This window comes from Nomascus leucogenys, chromosome 14 (genome assembly GCF_006542625.1).
Source record: "Nomascus leucogenys isolate Asia chromosome 14, Asia_NLE_v1, whole genome shotgun sequence".
Classification (NCBI taxonomy): Eukaryota; Metazoa; Chordata; class Mammalia; order Primates; family Hylobatidae; genus Nomascus; species Nomascus leucogenys.
Genome location: NC_044394.1, coordinates 89,338,578 through 89,359,296, shown reverse-complemented (window position 1 = coordinate 89,359,296; position 20,719 = coordinate 89,338,578). Strand labels below are relative to the sequence as shown.

The 20,719-nt window shown below is 49.2% G+C and overlaps 1 protein-coding gene across 3 annotated transcripts; it reads right to left on the bottom strand.

Moving 5' to 3' along the window:
* Positions 1–3,826: 3,826 nt before the first annotated feature.
* On the bottom strand, positions 3,827–15,064 carry MRPL58 (mitochondrial ribosomal protein L58). 3 transcript variants are annotated; one of them, XM_030827870.1, is made up of 6 exons: positions 14,323–15,064; positions 9,831–9,867; positions 5,319–5,378; positions 4,697–4,779; positions 4,435–4,604; positions 3,827–4,167 (listed from the first exon to the last, which is right to left on the bottom strand). In XM_030827870.1, the coding sequence occupies exons 1-6, from the start codon at positions 14,506–14,508 to the stop codon at positions 4,014–4,016; spliced, it is 690 nt and encodes a 229-aa protein (XP_030683730.1). In that variant the 5' UTR covers positions 14,509–15,064; the 3' UTR covers positions 3,827–4,013. The 3 variants fall into 3 exon arrangements, with proteins under 3 accessions (XP_030683730.1, XP_030683728.1, XP_030683729.1); XM_030827868.1 differs by having other exon boundaries at positions 3,832–4,172; positions 9,831–9,918; positions 14,323–15,058; XM_030827869.1 differs by having other exon boundaries at positions 3,832–4,172; positions 14,323–15,056.
* Positions 15,065–20,719: the final 5,655 nt, after the last annotated feature.

Genomic DNA, 20,719 nt, shown 5'->3' with positions numbered 1-20,719 from the left:
TATTAGCGCCTTCCTCATAGGGTTATTGTGGGATTTCAATGAATAAATACATGGTTAGTGGCACTGAGCTGGTACTTGGGGAATGTCAGCCATGATTTGTAGCCCAGTTTGGCTGGAACCCAGAGGGTGAGGAGCTGTGAAAGATAAGTCTGCCACATTGACTGGGATCCTTAAGGACTTAAAAGTGACAGCTAAGACACTTTTAAGTGGCTCAGGTGGCCAGCTTTTATTCCCTTATTTGGCCCCACCCACATCCTGATTGGTCCATTTTTACACAGTGCTGATTGGTGCATTTACAAACCTTTAGCTAGGCACAGAGTGCTGATTGATGTGTTTACAATCCTTAGCTAGACAGAAAAGTTCCCCAAGTCCCCACCCGACCCAGAAGCCCAGCCGGCTTCACCTCTCATAAGGAGATGGGAATTGTGCTGTAGAGGTCTATGGCAGCACTTACTGCTGAAGTGGGGGACAATTGTTGCACATCTGTAAGGGCACTGGCTGTGCCTCAGTTTGTTGAGGGGCTCGAGGCGGGCCCCTCTTCCCGTTTCCTGAAAGAGGTTGTCCATCCTTGCTAAATTTAGAATGACACTGACTTGCCCAGTGTTTGCCTTTCTTTCACTGGAGACATATACCGGGACTTTTCTGTTGACTGATGGTAGCAATGTTTGCCTTTTGGTTTCCTTTTCTACATTCCTTTCTTGGGTGTCCAAATTGACCACAATTAAAGCAAGGGCCTGAGAAATGGGGTATATTCTTTCCTACTCTTAATCCAGCCATAGCCTGAGCTAAAAGAGTAGCCTTATGTAAGTTACCTCCAATGCCATCGCAATCCTTAATATATTCAGCTAAATGAGCCGTCCCTCTCAGGGGTCTAATAGCAGTTTGACACCCTGCATTAGCATTAACGTATGCAAGACGCTGTATTACAACATCCTGAGCCATTTTATCAGTTATGGCTTTACACACAGCCTCTTGGAGCCGAGCAATAAAATCAGTATATGGTTCTTTAGGTCCTCGACGGATAGAACTGACAGAAGGATATTTTCCGCCCGTAACATTTATCCTTTCCCATGCCCGTAAGCGCACCAAGAGCAGCTGAACAATGGCAACATCCTCCATTACTGCTTGATTCTCTAATCGACCCCAATGAAAGCCAACTCCCATTAAGTGTTCAAGGAAACAGGCACAGGTGGCTGTGCTTGTGTGTTTTCCCTTGCCTGAGTCTGAGCTTCATCAGCCCACCAGGTTTTAAACTGCAAATACTGAGATAGGGTGAGAACAGATTTTGTCAAAGTATCCCAGCTACATGGTATTAATCTATTATCAAGAGCCATATTTTTTAAATAGAGGTTGCACAAAAGGAGAGTTCGGTCCGTATTGACTAATGGCTTGCTTAAATTCCTTTAGTAACTTAAAAATGGCCAATTAGCTGTATTCTGTCCTCTGTGCTGGATGATAGTAACAGGAAATTACCATGCTTCAAGGTCTCCCTCAGCTCTAGCTTTCTGAATAGAAAGGCTATTAAGAGGAGAGAGAGAAGGTGGCCATTCACTTAATTTAGCGGGGGGAGCCGACAGGCTAGTAAAACATACTTTTTCTTAGTCTTCCTTTCTTTAATCCCCTCCGGTAGCTGTTCCTCACATTCAGAATCTGAAGTCAGTTTTTTACACTCATCCTCTTCTTGCTCATCTGAATCTGCCTCATCATCTGTTTGAAATGGCTCAAGAGCTGCCTTTATTAGCGCCCACATGACCAAACAGAAACTGGAATATCTGCTCCCTCTTTATACGCCTTTTTTAAATCTCTGCCAATTCTCTCCCATTCATCCAACTCCATAGTCCCTTGTTCCGGAAACCATGGGCAAAACTGCTTTACTGTACTAAAGAGTGCTAACACATTCTGAGAACTTTCACTCCCCCTCTTCGTAATAAATGCCTTAAGTCTCAAAAAAAAAAAAAAAAAAAAAAGAAATTTAAATAAGGCCGGGCGCGGTGGCTCACACCTGTTATCCCAGCACTTTGGGAGGCCGAGGTGGGCGGATCACGAGGTTGGGAGATCGAGACCGTCCTGGCAAACACAGTGAAACCTCGTCTCTACTAAAAAAAAAATACAAAAAATTAGCCGGGCGTGGTGGCAGGCGCCTGTAGTCCCAGCTACTCAGGAGGCTGAGGCAGGAGAATGGCCTGAACCTGGGAGGCAGAGCTTGCAGTGAGCCGAGATCGCGCCACTGCACTCCAGCCTGCGCGACAGAGCAAGACTCCGTCTCAAAATAAATAAATAAATAAATAAATTTAAATAAGCAGAATGTCTGCTTTCACTTTATCCCATTGTTACCCTGGTTCTTCCGAGCGCTCAGCTTTCCTACCGAGCTTCTTTTAGACGCCTTCAGATGTCCTTTGACGATGCGTCCTCCGCTTTCACACGCTCTAGCGTTCTTTCACCAGGGTCTTTGTCACCCTACGTTGGGCAGCCGGGAATTTTGGGGTGATCAGACCCAACACCAGGTCGTGGGGACAACAAAGTCCGGCGGAGTCAAAGGAGTTAGCAAAAGACAGTTTGAGAGAGAAAGTAGGACCAGGAAGCCATCGCCAGTGTGGAGGCTGTGAAGGCCCCCAGCTCTGGGAGCCCACGGTATTTATTGGTACTCAAACAAAGAAACAGGTGGTGAGGATGTGGGGGTTGAAATGAAACAGTGTATCAAGTGAAGGAGAAACATATGGCTGCTTGAGAGAATGGGAGTGCTAGAAGCAAGGAGCCAGCAAGTCTAGCTGACATGCAAGCCCTGCCTCAGCTTCTCTCCCAACACTCAGCTTTTCTCCCAACAGCTTTCTGTTACCCACATCTCTTAAAACCTAAACCCCTTGGCCGGGTGCAGTGGCTCACGCCTGTGATTCCAGCACTTTGGGAGGCCGACGTGGGCGGATCACCTGAGGTCAGGAGTTCAAGAGCAGCCCAGCCAACATGGTGAAACCCCATCTCTACAAATACACAAAAATTAGCTGTGCATGGTGACGTGCACCTGTAACCCCAGCTACTGGGGAGGCTGAGGCAGGAGAATCGCTTTAACCTGGGCGAAGGAGGTTGCAGTGAGCCAAGATCACGTAATTGCACTCCAGCCTGGGTGACAGAGCGAGACTCCATCTCAAAAATAAAAAAACCTAAACTCCTTAACTTGAATTCAAGGCTCTCCACGTCAAGCCGGTCTCTCTCCGGGTTCACCTCCCACTGCAATGGTGGATCCCCCTGCACGAATCCACCATTCAGTGCCTTTGCCTTCTTTGTCACCCCCTCCACCTCAGCCTCTTGTCACCTGTGTTCATTGTTCCCTTCAAATGGCATGTCCACCTCCCCTCTACTGATGAAAGTCCCATGCCTTTTCCATAGCCTGGCTCAAATGCCCACTCACCTGTCTCAGCCCTCCTACCTGGTTGTGTGTGTGGTGTTTCTTTTTGTTTTGTTTTTGAGACGGAGTCTGGCTCTGTCGCCCAGGCTGGAGTGCAGTGGCATGATCTTGGCTCACTGCAACCTCTGCCTCCTGGGTTCAAGCAATTCTCCTGCCTCGGCCCCTGAATAGCTGGGATTACAGGTGCCCACCACCTATTTTAGTAGAGACAGGGTTTCACCATGTTGGCCAGGCCGGTCACCTCAGCCTCCCAAAGTGTTTAGATTACAGGCGTGAGCCACCACGCCTGGCCTGTGTGTTCTTTCACAGCAGACACCAGAACCCTTTCCTGTTCCCTAGTGCTGTGTCGATAACTGTGCGGCTGACTTAACTGAGAGAGAAGGTAAGAATTGTTTTCTGAAGCATTCTGAATGAGAAGGGAAGCCTAATGAGTTTTGAATTTTATTGCGGCTAATACATTAGATGCATTATTAAGGTTTGACAACATGGTGACTGCCTATAAAGACTTTTGCAACCAACGCCTGCAACCTTCATTCCAAATGAATATTCTTGTGATGGCTCCAATGTTACAGACAAGCATTAACAGCCAAAAAGAAAAGAGGAAATCTCCTTATGGTGCGAAAGTCCTCTCAGCTGCAGCTGCCCTGACGCCCGGAAGAGCCCTCCCAGCTGCAGAGGGTGATTTCAGTCCATGTCGACCCTCCTGCTTGTCTTTACAGCAGAATGAATTCTCTTTTGTCTCAGCCTTTCCCGATTCATGTTTTCTATCCTGAAAACAAAAAGACTGCAATTAGGCCCAGATGCCCAATCAGTGCTTTTCAAAGTGGTGAGAGGAGTTGGAAGCTCAACGGGAAGCCGAGCAGTTACACCAGCAGGCACTAGCCCACAGGCCTCGGTCCCAGGTCAGCGTCCCCTCCTCTTCCTAGAGCTTCTCCCAAGGCCGACTTTGGATCTCCCCTGCCCCTTCCTTACCTGTGTAGACTCTCGTCCACACAAATCAGTTTATAGCAGCTTAGGGCATTTCCTGGTACCTGATTCTCTGAAGTTTAACATCTTCTTTTGTTGGCTCCTTGGGTGTCTGGCTGGCCTCAGCGATCATGTCTCGAATTTTCTGCAGGCAATCTGCCAGATTCCGGAACTGATAGCGGCTGCTCTCAGAGGTGAGGATCAACTCTCCTAACCTGTTGATCTTGTTTTTATGCTGCAGAGAACAAATGAAAAACTGGAGTCCTACAGAGTAAAGGTTTAGAAGCCACTGAGGGATTTCTAGGGAAAGAAAGGGATGGTGGTTACCATGATGGCTATTTTCTGCCGCACGGGCTCTGCGATCCAGTCGGCAGTTGCCAAATGGAACCTGACTTCTGCCTTGGAATTCACTGTGGATGAAAGGGAGAAGGGAGCATGGGTGCCTGAGACTTCCAGGAAGGATCAACCCCTAGGTGACCAGTGACCATTCTGAAACAAAGGGAGGCCAGACACCTAACCATGTTCATTCTAGCCTATGTCCAAGTTGGCTATGAACAAGCCTGCAAAGACAGTGAGGCACTTTTGGGCAAAAATAGACTTCCAGTAACTAAGCACCCAGTGCTTCCCTTACAGTTTTACTGGGTTCAAAAAAAAAAATGGAGGGAATGGGTTGCACCAGAATGAAGGAAACCTGTTCTTGGGGCTGGCTGCCACCTCACACTGCGATTTCTCTTTGTTTAGACTCGCAAGCTGATCCTAGTCCTAGCAACCCACAGCTGAATGTCTGAGAATCAGACCACATTCAAAAGAATAAAGAGGATTATAAGCTGGCAGTATTAAAGCTTCTGCTGAAAAATCCCTTTATTCCATATGAACACAAACACAGAGCTCCTCAAGCCCATCTCCCAGCTACATTTTCAAGCAAAAGAAAGCACAAGGCACCCTGTACCTTTGTTCACATTCTGCCCCCCAGGACCACTACTCCGACAATAAGATATTGTCAAGCGATCTGTAAAACAGAAGTACACACGCAAAACTGATTACCTCATGGCAAATGTGCAAACTGCTAATTAACTATCAACACAGCTATCGCTATTATATATCTTTCTCTTTCAATGACTTTTTTTTTTTTTTGAGACAGAGTCTCGCTTTGTCGCCCAAACTGGAGTGCTGTGGCACAATCTCGGCTCACTGCAACCTCCGTCTCCCAGATTCAAGCAATTCTCTTGCTTCAGCCTCCTGAGTAGCTGAGATTACAGGCGTGTGCCACCACACCCGGCTAATTTTTGTATTTTTAGTAGAGACGGGGTTTCACCATGTTGGCCAGGCTGGTCTCAAACTCCTGACCTCGTGATCCACCCGCCTCGGCCTCCCAATCAATGACTTTTATATACAGTTATCCCTCAGTAGCTGTGGGGGATTGGCTCTAGGACTCCTGTGGATACCAAAATCTGTGAATGCACAGTCCCTGATATAAAATGGTGTATTTGCAAATAACCTGCACACATCCTCCTGCATACTTACAACCATCTCTAGATCACTTATAACACCTAATACAATATAAACAGTATAAACACTATGTAAATAGTTGTTATGCTGTATTGTTTAGGGAATAATGAGAAGAAAAAAATTCTCCACAAGCTGCAACCATCCTTTTTGTTCTTTTTCAATTTTTTTTTTTTTTTTTTACAGACAGAGTCTCACTCTGTCACCCAGGATGGAGCGCAGTGATGCAATCAAAGCTCACTGCAGCCTCAAACTCCTGAGCGCAAGTGATCCTCCTGCCTCAGCCTCCCAAGTAGCTAGGACTACAGGCACGTACCACCATACCCTGCTGAACATATTTTTTTTAATTTTTTGTAGTTATGGGGTCTTGTTATGTTGCCCAGGCTGGTCTCAAACTTCTGGGCTAAAGGGATCCTCCCAAAGTGTTAGGGTTACAGGTGTGAGCCACCGTGCCCAGCCTCTTTTTCAAATATTTTTGATCCACAGTTGGTTGATTCCATGGATGTGGAACTCACAGATAGAGAGGGCCAACTATATATATAAATGTAACATTCAGATCAGTGAAGCTGGAGATTATTCACAGATGTCAAAACTGAAATTAGAGCAAGTAACTTTCTCAAAGTCACACAGACAGCAAAGAAAGTAAAATCAGGGCCGGGTGCGGTGACTCACGCCTGTAATCCCAGCACTTTGGGAGGTCGAGGCGGGCGGATCACGAGGTCAGGAGATCGAGACCATCCTGCCTAACACGGTGAAACCCCGTCTCCACTAAAAATACCAAAAATTAGCTGGGCATGGTGATGGGCGCCTGTAGTCCAGCTACTTGGAAGGCTGAGATCGGAGAATGGCATGAACCTGGGAGGTGGAGGTTGCAGTGAGCCGAGATCGTGCCATTGCACTCCAGCCAGAGCAACAGTGTGAGACTACGTCTCAAAAAAAAAAAAAAAAAAAAAAGTAAAATCAGGACTTGGCTGTCTGCTTCTACTCCTGTACATTCCACCTGATCTGCTGCCCTCACTTTTTGCTGCTTGTTTTCTGTTTGTTTTAAAGCAAGGATTATTTCAAAAGTTCAAACTAAGGGACAGAGTTAAGTTTCATCCAAGATGTGGTGGATGTGGAATCTCAACAGACTATAAGCTCCAAGAGGGCAGGACTGTGTCTAATTCATGGTGTTCATGGGTGTTCCCTGGGCCTAGCTCACAGTTAGTGTTAAACATCTGTTGGATATATGAGGAGCTGGGAGCTCTAGCTTCAAACACTGGCTCCATCATGAAGTGACCATGATCTTGGCAAAGTCTCACTGTTTTTCTGGGTCTAATTTTTGTTTGTTTTTAATCTGTAAAATGAGGTTTAATCCTTCCCTTTTTATAATTAATGAAAAGCAGTCTTGTCGTGCCTGAGGAATGTAGGGAAGGCATCATATTGGGAAAATTTCAAAAACTGCAAGAAGTTTGGGTGGCAAGGAACTGTGGTACCATGGTGGCAGAGAGCTGGCCTCAGTGAGCAGTAGTGACTCATTTGGGACTGCTTTTAAGAGGATTTCCTCCTTTGGAAAAATCAAATTAAGTCCACTTTCTGACTAGGTAACAAGTACATGTGCCACTGCAGGGGAACAGTTCTGCCATGGTGATCGCTGGCAACCTTGCACATGGGCAAAGCTTGAGCTGCAGCTGACCGAAGTCTTCACAGGAATGGAACGCTTCGGGATCCATGAGAGTGTCGGAGGCTGGTGAGGAGCTACTACCAGGCTACTGCCCACTTGCCTGCCCGTCTCCCCCAGGAGGCTGTCACGAGACACTTCTCTTCGCCTCCAGTTCTGATGAGATAGGAGGCTTTCTGCCTCCTCCCCTACACACATGCACCCCTTAGGGCACAGCTTCTTTTTTTTTTTTTTTTTTTTTTGAGACAGGGTTTCACTCTGGCACCCAGGCTGCAGTCCAGTGGCACAATGACAGCTCACTGCAGTCTCAACATCCCAGGCTCAAGCGAACATCCAGGGCTCAAGGGATCCTTCCGCCTCAGCCTCTCAAGTAGCTGAGACTACAGGCGGGCACAGCTTCAAGCTACAAAACAGCTTCGCTGCAGCACGGTATTGGCTCCTCAGCCACAGCGTGTCCTGTCCCTTGGGTTGCGGTCATCTGGCCTCTGTTTCAGAGTCGTCTTGAGCAAGGGCCACAGGGAGCCAGCACCTTTGGCTGCTCTTCCTCGCACTGTCTATGGACGTCATACACTCTCCGAATCTAAAAAAGGCTCATTGTTTCTTTACGGGCTGTAACTGTTAGGCCTTGCTTATACTTGACAGGTACAAAATTTTACAGTTATGCAAATGGTTTATTTACGTGGAAATGTTTCTCACTCTTGTTGCCCAGCCACCAAGTTTGTCTAATCTCTCTATTCAGGCAGTCACTGTAACCAGGGTGTTCCTTTCAGATAGAGATATGTCTCTACACAGATATGGATATAAATATAGATACAGATATATTGATACAGATATTCAGAAATAGATATTTCAGGCTGGGCGCAGTGGCTTACGCCTGTAATCCCAGCACTTTGGGAGGCTGAGGTGTGCAGATCACGGGATCAGGAGATCGAGACCATCCTGGCTAACATGGTGAAACCCCGTCTCTACTAAAAAATACAAAAAAGTAGCTGGGAATGGTGGCGGGCACCTGTAGTCCCAGCTACTTGGGAGGCTGAGGCAGGAGAATGGTGTGAACCTGGGAGGCGGAGCTCGCTGTGAGCCCAGATCAGCCACTGCACTCCAGCCTGGGCGACAGATAAGACTCCGTCTCCAAAAAAAAAAAAAAAGATATTTCAAAGATATAGATATGTAAAACACAAATGGTAGAAATGGTAGCTTATAAACTCTCCTGCGTCTTCCTCTTTCAATTCATGTATTGTAAAGAGTGCTCCACGTCATGAGAATGTTAAGAGCTCTACACTCACGTGGCACACGGCACAGTACAATGCGACTGGCCACACCATCATTTATTTGCTATTCTAAATAATGCTGCAAAGATTCTACTTCTGCACACCCAGAGATAGTCTCTTTACTTTAACTGGGCTGGAGAGATCTGGAAGGAATGTGTGAGGGATGAGAGAAATGACTGATTTTTTTTTTTCTTTTTCCTCTGAGACAGAGTCTTGCTGTGTCACCCAGGCTAGAGTGCAGTGGTGCAGTCTCAACTCACCACAACCTCAGCTTCCCAGGCTCAAGTGATTCTTGTGCCTCAGCCTCCCGAGTAGCTGGGATCACAGGCACCCACCACCACACGGCTAATTTTTGTATTTTTATTTTATTTTATTCATTTATTTTTGAGACAGAGTCTCACTCTGTTGCCCAGGCTGGAGTGCAATGGCAGGATCTCGGCTCACTGCAACCTCTGCCTTCCGGGTTCAAGCAATTCTCCTGCCTCAGCCTCCCGAGTAGCTGGGATTATAGGCGCTCACCACCTCACCCGGCTAATTTTGTATTTTTAGTAGAGATGGGGCTTTGCCATGTTGGCCTGGCTAGTCTTGAACTCCTGACCTCAGATGATCCACCTGCCTTGGCCTCCCAAAGTGTTGGAATTATAGGCATGAGCCACTGCGCCTGGCCTAATTTTTGTATTTTTAGTAGAGATGGGGTTTCACCATGTTGGCCATGCTGGTCTCAAACTCCTGGCCTCAAGTGATCTACCCACCTTGGCCTCCCAAATTGTTGGGATTACAGGTATGAGCCACCATGCCCGGCCAACAGGCACGATTTTTTTTTTTTTAATTTTTTATTTTTTCCAGATAGAGTTTTGCTATTGTTGCCCAGGCTGGAGTGCAATGGCACGATCTCGGCTCACTGCAACCTCCATCCACGTCCTGGGTTCAAGAGATTCTCCTGCCTCAGCCTCCCAAGTAACTGGGATTACAGGCACATGCCACCATGCAGCCAACTGATTTTTAAGAAAACGAAATTACTTACCTAGAGGGATGTCACTGTCGGCTTGCTTTGCACCATCCTGTAATGTAATGTACACAGTGTCAAGTATTACCTGCTGGGTGACTCCTAACTGGTTCAAGGCAACAAAAAAATGATTTAAAGCCACAACACAAACATTGTACATTAGTATTTTCAGGTCCCCTGCAAAATCATATCACGATGACAGAAAAAGCATCCTCAGACTCCAGAGGTACCATCTCAGAAACACTCCTCTAGGAAAATGGATCTGATGTCTCCAGCCTTCCCTGCCCTAGCCTTAGCTAGTGTCAGGCACCATCAGAGGCCTGGCTCCAGCAGGAGGGGGAGCCACAGTACACACGCATCAGGGAGCCTCCAAAAGCAACACCCTCTGTCAACCTGGAGCAACAAGCCTGGTGGGGCCGCCCTGTTCTTTCCGGGGCCACAGGAGACTCCCACATGAGGCAGTCCACCTTGGGCAGTGACTGTAATTGCACCCTGAGGGTTTCTGTCAAACTAACTACTCACTCCAGGACTTCTCACCTCCATGTCTCTCTCTCCCTTGCTGTTCCTCAAGCAGCAATGCCCTTCAGCCTTAAATCTTTGTATCCACAAGGCCCAGTGCAAACGCCACCCACTCCGAGGCTTTTCTGGCCCTCCAGGCTCAAAGCATCAGTATCCTCAGGTGCACTCCCCCGACTGCCTTCATTTCTTTTTTTTGAGATGGAGTGTCGCTCTGTAGCCCAGGCTGGAGTGCAATAGTGCGATCTCAGCTCACTGCAACCTCCGCCTCTTGGGTTCAAGTGATTCTCCTGCCTCAGCCTCCTGAGTAGCTGGGATTACAGGCGCATGCCACCATGCCTAGCTATTTTTTTTTTTTTTTGTATTTTTAGTAGAGAAGGGGTTTCACCATGTTGGCCAGGCTGGTTTCGAGCTCCTGACCTCAAGTGATCTGACTGCCTTGGCCTCCCAAAGTGCTAAGATTACAGGCGTCAGCCACCACGCCTAGCCTGTCTTCATTTCTTTTATCTTAGAATTATTTGGGAGTTGGCTGGGTGCAGTGGCTCACGCCTGTAATCCCAGCACTTTGGGAGGCTGGGACAGGTGGCTCACTTGAAGTCAGGAGTTGGAGACCAGCCTGGCCAACATGGTGAAACCTCCCCTCTACTAAAAATACAAAATTAGCTAGGCATGGTGGCACACACCTGTAATCCTAGCTACTGGGGGAGGCTGAGGCGGGATTGCTTGAACCCAGGAGATGGAGGTTGCAGTGAGCTGAGATCACGACACTGCACTCCTGCCTGGGACACTGCACTCCAGCCTGGGTGACAGAACGAGACTCCGTCTCGGAAATAAAAAAGAAAAAGAATTATTTGGGGGTGAAACCCTTATCCTACTCCACCTGTCTGCAGCACTGAAGATCATGGGCCACACCCTCCTTCCTGAAGCATGTTCCTTCTGTTCCTTCTGAAATTTTCCTCTTACCTTCCTAGGACTCTTTCTCACTCTCCTTTGCTAGCTTTTTGCAACTCTTAAACACTGACATGCCCTTGAAATACTTCTCTCTTTCTCTTCTTTCTTTCCCTAGAATACTTCATCTATGCTGATGAAAATAGCCTGTTTTTTTTTTTTTTTTTTTTTTTTGAGACGGAGTCTCGCTCTGTCGCCCAGGCTGGAGTGCAGTGGCGCAATCTCGGCTCACTGCAAGCTCCGCCTCCAGGAGCCTCCAGGAGCCCGCCACCAAGCCCAGCTAATTTTTTGTATTTTTTAGTAGAGACGGGGTTTCACCGTGGTCTCGATCTCCTGACCTCGTGATCCACCCTCCTCAGCCTCCCAAAGTGCTGGGATTACAAGCGTGAGCCACCGCGCCCGGCCCTGTTTTTTGTTTTTGTTTTGAGACGGAGTCTCACTCTGTCACCCAGGTTGGAGTGCAGTGGTGCAATCTCGGCTCACTGCAACCTCTGCCTCCTGGGTTCAAGCAATTCTCCTGCCTCAGCCTCCTGAGTAGCTGGGACTACAGGTGTGTGCCACCACGCCTGACTAATTTGTATTTTTAGTAGAGATGGGGTTTCTCCATGTTGGCCAGGCTGGTCTCAAACTCCTGACCTCAAGTGATCTACACTTGGCCTTTCAAAGTGCTGGGATTACAGGCATGAGCCACTGCGCCTGGCCAGAAAATAGCCTGTTTTTGACACCCAACTTTCTGGCTCAAACTCAAACCTTTCTCCTCAACTCCACACCCATATACCCAACTGCTACTCAACGTCTCCTCTCAGATGTCTGCTGGAGTCAAACCTTAAGCCTCCTCAGAGGACTTCCCTTACTAATAATCTGAGGTAGCCTCAGCATTCTGTTGCAGCACCCTGGCCTATTCATTACATTACTTCTCACTACCTGATATTTTCCCTATTTGTTTACTGTCTGCTCCTTCCACTAGAATTAAGCTCCACGAAGGAGAGAGATCCTGTATTTTGTTTATCACGGCTGTATATGCTAGACTCAAGTAGTGCCTGACACAGTAGGTATACAATAAACATTTTATTGAATGAATGAACAAACAAATGAATGCTATTGCCACTCTCTCATCTCAGTTAATAGCAACTCAATCCTTTCATTGCTCAAGGCCCCAGACCTGGCTGGGCATGGTGGCTCACGCCTGTAATCCCAGCACTTTGGGAGGCTGAGGCGAGCAGATCATTTGAGGTCAGGAGTTTGAACTAGCCTGGCCAACATGGTGAAAACCCTGCCTCTACTAAAAATGCAAAAATATGAGCTGGGCATGGTGGTGCACGCCTGTAATCCCAGCTACTCGGGAGGCTGAGGCACAAGAATCACTTGAACCCAGGAGGCGGAGGTTGCAGTGAGCTGAGATCACACCACTGCACTCCAGCCTGGATGACAGAGTAAGACTCTGTCTCAAAAAAAAAAAAAAAAAGAAAAGAAAAAAAAAAAAGGCCTGGCACGGTGGCTCACGCCCACAATCCCAGCACTTTGGGAGGCCGAGACAGGAAGATCACGAGGTCAGGAGATCAAGACCAACCTGGCTAATACAGTGAAACCCCCTACTAAAAAAAGAAAAAAAAAAAAAATTTGCCGGTTGTGGTGGCGGGCGCCGGTAGTCCCAGCTACTCAGGAGGCTGAGGCAGGAGAATGGCGTGAACCCAGAAGGCGGAGCTTGCAGTGAGCAGAGATTGCGTCACTGCACTCCAGCCTGGGCGACAGAGTGAGACACTGTCTCAAAAAAAAAAAAAAAAAAAAAAAAAAGGCCCCAGACTTCAGTTCCTCTTTTATTCTCACTTCTCACATCCAATCAGTTAGCAAATCTTGCAGGCTTTCTTTCCAAAATATGTCTAGGATCTGACCAATTCTCATGACTCCTACTGCTTGTCTCCCTGATCTTGGCATCCTCTATCTGTTCTCTGTAAGGCTCTCTGAGTGATCCTTGTAAAACTAAGATAATTCCATTCTGCTTCAAGCTCTCCAATAGGTCTCCCTTGCGTTCAGAGGAGGCCATTAAGTTCTAGAAACAGGCCTTTCCCCAGCCATCCCTCCCTTTGGCTTTCTCTCCTGACCCCGGCTGAGCCACACCTGGGGATTGCTACTGCCTTCAGGTTATTGCACTTTCTCTTCCCTCTGCCTTGGATGCTCATCTGCCCCCTATTCTCATGACTTGCTGTCTGGCTTCTTCCAGGTCGTTATTCAAATGTCACCTCATTGACAGCGTTCCTAGACAATCTTACTTAAAATTGCAACCCTACTCCCTACCTCTGGCACTACTTCTTCCTTCTTGGCTTTATTTTCTGCAAAGTACTACCTCACACATTCTATATTAGTCATTTACTTACTGCTTGTCTCCCTCCACTAGAACATAAGCTCCACAAGCTTTAAAATTTCAATTTTGTTTGCTACTCCATCCCCTAGCCTAACACAGCTTTTGTTGAGTGAGTGAGTGAATTAATGAACAAATGAATGGATATTCTTTTCCAGTCCTGTAAGTGGAAGCTCAGTGGGTTTGGGTGGGTCTTATCTCTCTTGTTCCGGGGCTTGATTCAATGCCTGCACACAGCGGGCTAAATAAATGCATACTGAAGGAACGATCGAGAAGCTGTTTTATTCGCGCGTCCTGGGGTTACTAGAGACGATGGACACTGTAACGTCCCAAAGGGTAGCAAACAACTTGGCAGCCTCTTGCCTTTACTGTCCTCTCTGGAGGGCCAGAATGCCCATATTTCCCCTTGGGCCTGGAATTTGGTCTTGAGGGCCAAGGACACGAACGTAGAAAAGCTGGCAGCCTCGAAAGCAGCATACCCAGCCGGCATTCCCGGCTCCTGCACATCTCGCGCTACAGCGAGCACCCCACTCCCGGCCAGGTTAGCGCGGACAGCCTGCCCCCTCCCGCGGCGAACGTCACGTAGCCCCCCGACGTAGCTCCACATCCGGCCAATGGGCCCGGAGTTCCTAACACCACCCAACAGCCTGACAAAACGCCCCTTCCGTCCAGTCCTTGCCGGCTCACCGGGACCCTCCAGGCGGTGTCCGAGCCCTGAGATTCGGGGTAGAGCTTGTCCAGGCTGTAGATGCTCTTGAACTCAGTGCCGTCTTTCTGCTTGTGCAGCGCCCGGCGTGGGCACCGTGCGGGCGGTGGGAGCAGCCAGACTCCGGCTCGGCTCAGGCCCCAGCGCAGGCACCTGGTGGCCGCCATGTTCGGGTCTTGCGACTGCTTCCGGCGGGCGCTTCCTCCCCGCGGTCCGCAAACTCAAGCGGCCTTCAAGCTTTGGTTCCGCGCAGTTTCTAGGGCCCGCCGAGGGGAGGCGGCAAGCTGGGGTCCCGGCAATGCTCCCTGGCCGGCCGCCTCCGGGAGGTCTGGCTGGCTGGGGAAGACGGTGGCCAGACAGCGAGCTGCTACCGGAAGAGTACCCTGATCTTGTGTCCCCCAGAAACACCACTTCTCTCCTTTCAGTCTGTGCCCTCCGCCTGGACCGCCCACTGCCCAATTCAAACATCAGCGAGGCCAGCCTGGGGCATCTCCCGCCCCGCGCTTCCCAGGCTCTTTACTCTGCTCTAATTTATCTTTTTTCTCTTCCTTTACAAAAATCACTCAGTCCTAAATGTCTAATTGCTGTCTCTTAGCCGGAATGTGAGCTCCAGGAGGGCACCGGCTCACTGCTGTATCCCCAGCACCCAGAACATGGCACATCGTGGGCACCCCATGAGTACTGATAAAATGAATTCTCTAAGAATGTATTTTTGAAAGTTGGGTTCTGGTAGAGCTGAGTTTTAGGAACGCCAGGCTCTTTTTACAAGGCAGCCTATGAGCAAATTCCCCGCTGAGCACATGTGTATACTGGCTTATACCCAGCAGCTCTGCAGGACAAATACCAGATGGGAAGAGGAGGCAGGTCACCGAAAGAAATGTTTGCAAAACCTGGAACATCGTCCCCCGCCCTTCAGCTTTATGGAGCAAGATGATGCTTTCTTCCAGCCAGGAGAGAGGGGGGTCCCTTGGGAGGTAGGGGGAGAATTCAGAGAACTGCCGGCTAACTAGAACCCTTTCATAGCGCTGGTAAGGGATGAATTACAGACAAGTTCCAATTCTGAAAAAGGTTCACAGTAGAGCAAGCAGTGTTTGAAAACAGCTAAACCTTAGTTAAGTTACTGTGTTGAGAGGCAATGTGGTAAATGGAAACAAAGCTAAATAAATGTTCATAATTATTAGTAATGCTGGCGATTGTTTCTTAATGAAGAGTTCTATTTTTAGGAACAAGCATAATTATCTAGAAAAATGTGCAGCCGGGGATGCTGGCTGATTGAAACAGGAGATTGTCATCAAACCAAGCTTTTTACCATCTCAGCATTATGGCTACAGCAAATCTTTAAGAAGGAAGAAACCACTTTGTAAGCACTGGCTTTATAAGCTCAGAATAGAAAGGGGTGACAATTGACATATCTCAGGCTCTAGGTTGGGAGGAGAGTCTCCTGGGTCCTGCCCTGTCTGACTTAGTCCCAAGACCTCAAAGGGAATAGAGGCATCTCCATGGCAACTGGAATAAGCTGCTCAGGGGAGCAAAATCAGGCATTCACTCAGGTCGGGGGCTAAGGGGTTATGAGTAATAAAGTCAGAACCTTTCCATGACATCATTGCTCTGAGGCTGGGCTCCAGCTCTGCACCTGACCCAAGGCAATAGGAAAAGGAAGCTGCAGGTTTCCATGGCCCCAAATAAACACAGCCTGCTCGGGCCATCTGGTGGCCTGGATTCTGGGAGAGGAGGTGGGTAGAGGAGAGAATGAGACAAGCTGCCCTGGGGTGGAGAGAGGAGCAGCTGGCAAGCTCCTCTTACCTGCTGCTGCCGTGAACTATCCAGAATGGGGGCCCTGGGAGAAAGGCCAGAAAGGGGCCACCTGTTCTCCCAAAAAGATGGGCACTAAAGGCTGAGGCCAGTCTTCCCTTTCTCCTCCTTGGTTTTCTATAGGCTGAGATGGTGCTTCAGGGAGGGGACATTCATGGGAGAAGAGAGGAAAGAGGTCATTCCTGGCAGCTGAGGAGCTTGCAGGCCACCAGCCCTTCCATAGGGCCTATGAGTTGGGGTACTATTCCTTTGTAGGGGGTCCACAGGATTCCCCTTTCTTCTTCTCTGTACTGCCCTGGGTCAGGAGGCCTCCTTTCCTTTTTTTTTTTTTTGAGATTGAGTCTCACTCTGTTGCCGAGGCTGGAGTGCAGTGGCGCGATCTCAGCTCATTGCAACCTCTGCCTCCTGGGTTCAAGCGATTCTCCTGCTTCAGCCTCCCGAGTAGCTGGGACTACAGGTGCGCACCACCATGCCCGACTAATTTTTGTATTTTTGGTAGAGACGGGGTTTCACCATGCTGGCCAGGCTGGTCTCGAACTCCTGACCTCGTGATCTGCCTGGCTTGCTCGGCCTCCCAAAGTGCTGGGATTACAGGCATGAGCCACCATGCCTGGCCAGATGGCCTCTTAAAACTCATCATTGACCAGGTGTGGTGGCTCTTACTTGTAATCTCAGCACTCTGGGAGGCTAGAGTGGGTGGATCACCTGAGGTCAGGGGTTCAAGACCAGCCTGGCTAACATGGCAAAACCTTGTCTCTACTAAAAAAATGCAAAAATTAGCTGGGCATGGTGGCACGCACCTGTAATCCCAGCTACTTGAGAGACTGAGGCTGGAGAATCGCTTGAACCCAGGAGGCGGAGGTTGCACTGAGCTGAGATTGCGCCACTGCACTCCAGCCTGGGTGACAGAGCAGGACTCCGTCAACAAAACAAAACAAAACAAAACTCATCATTATTTGTAGATAGAGAATGTGCAATGAGGCATGGTGGATTGGTCAGGACTAAGTTTAAATTTTTTTTTATTAAAAAAATAGAAAATGAGTCCATGTCCTAACCGCTGGTAACTGTGACTATGACTTTATTTTTAAATTGTATTATTATTATTTTTTTGAGACAAGGTCTCGCTCTATCACGCAGGCTGGAGTGCTGGTATGATCACGGCTCACTGCAACCTCGGCCTCCCCGGCTCAAGCTATCCTCCCACCTCAGCTTCCCAAGTAGCTGGGATTACTGGCATGTGCTGGCTAATTTGTGTATTTTTTGTAGAGACAAGGTTTCTTGTCTGTACCAGCCCAGGCTGGTCTTGAACTCCTGGGCTCAAGCAATCCACTTACCTTGGCCTCCCAAAGTGCTGGGATAATAAGCATGAGCCACTATGCCCAGCCAAGTTTGAATATTTCTATGTGACCTTGAATTACTAACCTGACCTCTAAGTTTTTGTATTCTCATCAGTAAAATGGAGATTTTATAGTCATCTCATAAAGTTCCTGAGGATAGTAAACACATATAAAACACTTAACACAGTGCTTGGCGTGAAGTCAGCAGGCAACAAAAATTAGCTGCTACTAAGGGATGCTATGTGCATGCAGGTTCCTTAAGGGAAACTTTTCTTTCAGACACCTGATTACTGTTATCTTTTTTCCTCTGTAGCCCTGGAGTCGGAAATCCAGCCTGACCAGCTGTATTCCAACCCTCTTTCCTTCTTCCCTGAGGGGATGGGCAGCACAGAGCTGCCCCCCTCTCCCTGGAAGGTACTTCCTTCATTGCTATCCCTTATCTGCCTGGTCCCCTAAAACCGAGGCCACCCCCCAGCTCTCAGCTCAGGATCCCCAGGGAGGGCAGAGGCAGGTCTGTTTGGCTAGCTCCCCTCCCCAAGTGGGGCAGTGGGTTTGGCCCTGGGAGAGGAGAAGGGTGCTAGTTCAGGGGAAGAGAGACCGGGCTGGGGGCTGGGGGGCAGAGAGGAGCCCCTGGGGAGGCAGCAGGGAGTATCTGTCCACAGAGCAAGGACAAAGTGGTGATCAGAAGGGAAGAAGGGAAAGAAATGCATCCAGAGGGCAGTTTAGAAAGCTGAGGGAGGCCAGGCATGGTGGCTTACTCCTGTAATCCCAGCACTTTGGGAGGCCAATATGGGAGGATCATTTGAGCCCAGGAGTTCAAGACCAGCCTAGACAATATAGCAAGACCTGGTCTCTACAAAAAATTAAAAAAAAAAAATTAGCCAGCATAGTTCCAGCTACTGGAGAGGCTGAAGGGAGAGGATCACTTCAGCCCAGGAGCTGGAGGCCGAGTAAGCTACAGTTGTGCCACTGCACTCCAACCTGGGCAACAGAGCAAGACTCTGTCTTAAAAAAAAAAAAAAAAGCTGAGGGAGAGAAGGGTGGCTGGATTCATGCCACGGCTTTCTTCGTCTGTCAGGTGTGACTGCTCCATGTGGTCACCACCACCTGCTCCCCATCCTGGTGATGACAGGTGACAACAGGATGGGAAAACCCAACAGCCACTTGCACGCTGCCCTTGTGAAACCCCCATGCTGTTCAGCTGATGTACTAAGCACAGCAGTTTGGGGCCCAGCCCTGGGCTTGCCACACCACACTTTTTTTTTTTTTTTGAGACTGAGTCTCACTCTGTCGCCAGGCTGGAGTGCAGTGGTGTGGTCTAGCCTCACTGTAACCTCAGCCTCCTGAGTTCAAGCAACTCTTGTACCTCAGCCTCCGGAGTAGCTGGGATTACAGGTGTGCACCATCATGCCTGGCTAATTTTTGTGTTTTTAGTAGAGATGGGGTTTCGCCATGTTGGCCAGGCTGGTCTCCGACTCCTGGGCTCAAGTGATCCTCCTGCCTCCGCCTCCCAAAGTGCTGGGATTACAGGCATGAGCCACCGTGCCCAGCCCCACACCACACTTTCCTCCCCTCCTGAGTTCAAGGGAAGTTATTTCCCATCAGGACATTGGGGGAAGGAGTTTTGGGGGGAAGCCTGCATTTCCCCCCAGCTCTAGCTGGCCCCTGAGTCTACCTCCCTGGGAAGACTTTGGAAGCTTTTCCACAGACTCAGGTCCTGTGGGCTGGTGGAATTGGAGTCCACAGAACTGCCTTTTTTGTCTGGAGACGGGAGAGTGAAGCTAACAAGAAACCCCTCAAAGATTCAGGAGCATTTTCCTCTCTGATTTTGGAAGTCACCCACTGGAAAGGTCCACCCAGGCTGCTGGTGTAAGAAGGGGTGGGTGGCGCTGGCAGCGTGAGGCAAAGGAAGATACCCTAGAGGTGCCCCCTTCGATCAGGATCCACAGTCCTGTTTCTAGGCTTCCAGTATCTGAGCTTGGACAGCAATTCTTTTTTTTTTTTCTTTTTTTTTTTGAGACGGAGTCTCGCTCTGTCGCCCAGGCTGGAGTGCAGTGGCGCGATCTAGGCTCACTGCAAGCTCCGCCTCCCAGGTTTACACCATTCTCCTGCCTCAGCCTCCCGAGTAGCTGGGAATAAAGGCGCCCACCGCCGTGCCCGGCTAATTTTTTCTTGGACAACAATTCTTTTTTTTTAAGGTAATTTTTTTAAATTAATTTTTTTGCACACAAATAACATTTTCTAAAAATACATACAAACAAAAAGATGCATATCAAACATATTAGGAAGGTTGCACATGGGAAGACGGGGAATAGAAATGGGGGGTGGGAATTAAAGAAAATAAATGAGACAGGGACTTTGTATGGATCAATGATAATAATCCTCTATTTGACAAAGAAGAAGGAGAAGGAAGAGGAAGAAAAAGAAAGTGGGATAAAGGATCAGAAAGGGAGGAAAATAGAAAAAATTAGAGTATGACTCCAGGGTAGACCTGTTTTGTTGTTGCTGGGTTGGTTGGTTGGTTTGTCTGTTGTATTTTTCATATGTTTCGCCATGTTGGCCAGGCTGGTCTCGAACTCCTAGCCTCAAGTGATCAACCCGCCTCGGCCTCCCAGAGTGCTGGGACCACAGGTGTGAGCCACCACGTCCAGCCCCCACGTTGCGTCTGGCCTCCGTGGTAGACCTCCTAGACAGGGTGGCTGGGCAGAGGCGCTCCTCACATCCCAGACGATGGGCAGCCGGGCAGAGACGCTCCTCACTTCTTCCCAGACGGGGCGGCCGGCCAGAGGCGCTCCTCACTTCCCAGACGGGCGGCGGCCAGGCAGAGGCACTCCTCACTTCCCAGATGGGGCGGCCGGGCAGAGGCGCTCCTCACTTCCTAGACGGGGTGGCCGGGCAGAGGCGCTCCCCACATCCCAGACGGGGCGGCCGAGCAGAGGTGCTCCTCACCTCCCAGCCGGGGCGGCCGGGCAGAGGCGCTCCTCACATCCCAGACGATGGGTGGCCAGGCAGAGACGCTCCCCACCTCCCAGACGGGACGGCGGCCGGGCAGAGGCTGCAATCCCAGCACCCTGGGAAGTCAAGGCAGGCGGCTGGGAGGCGGAGGCTGCAGCAAACCAAGACCACGCCACCGCACTCCAGCCCGGGCAACACCGAGCACCGAGTGAGCGAGACTCCGCCCGCAGTCCCAGCACCTCGGGAGGCCGAGGCAGGCAGACCACTCGAGGTC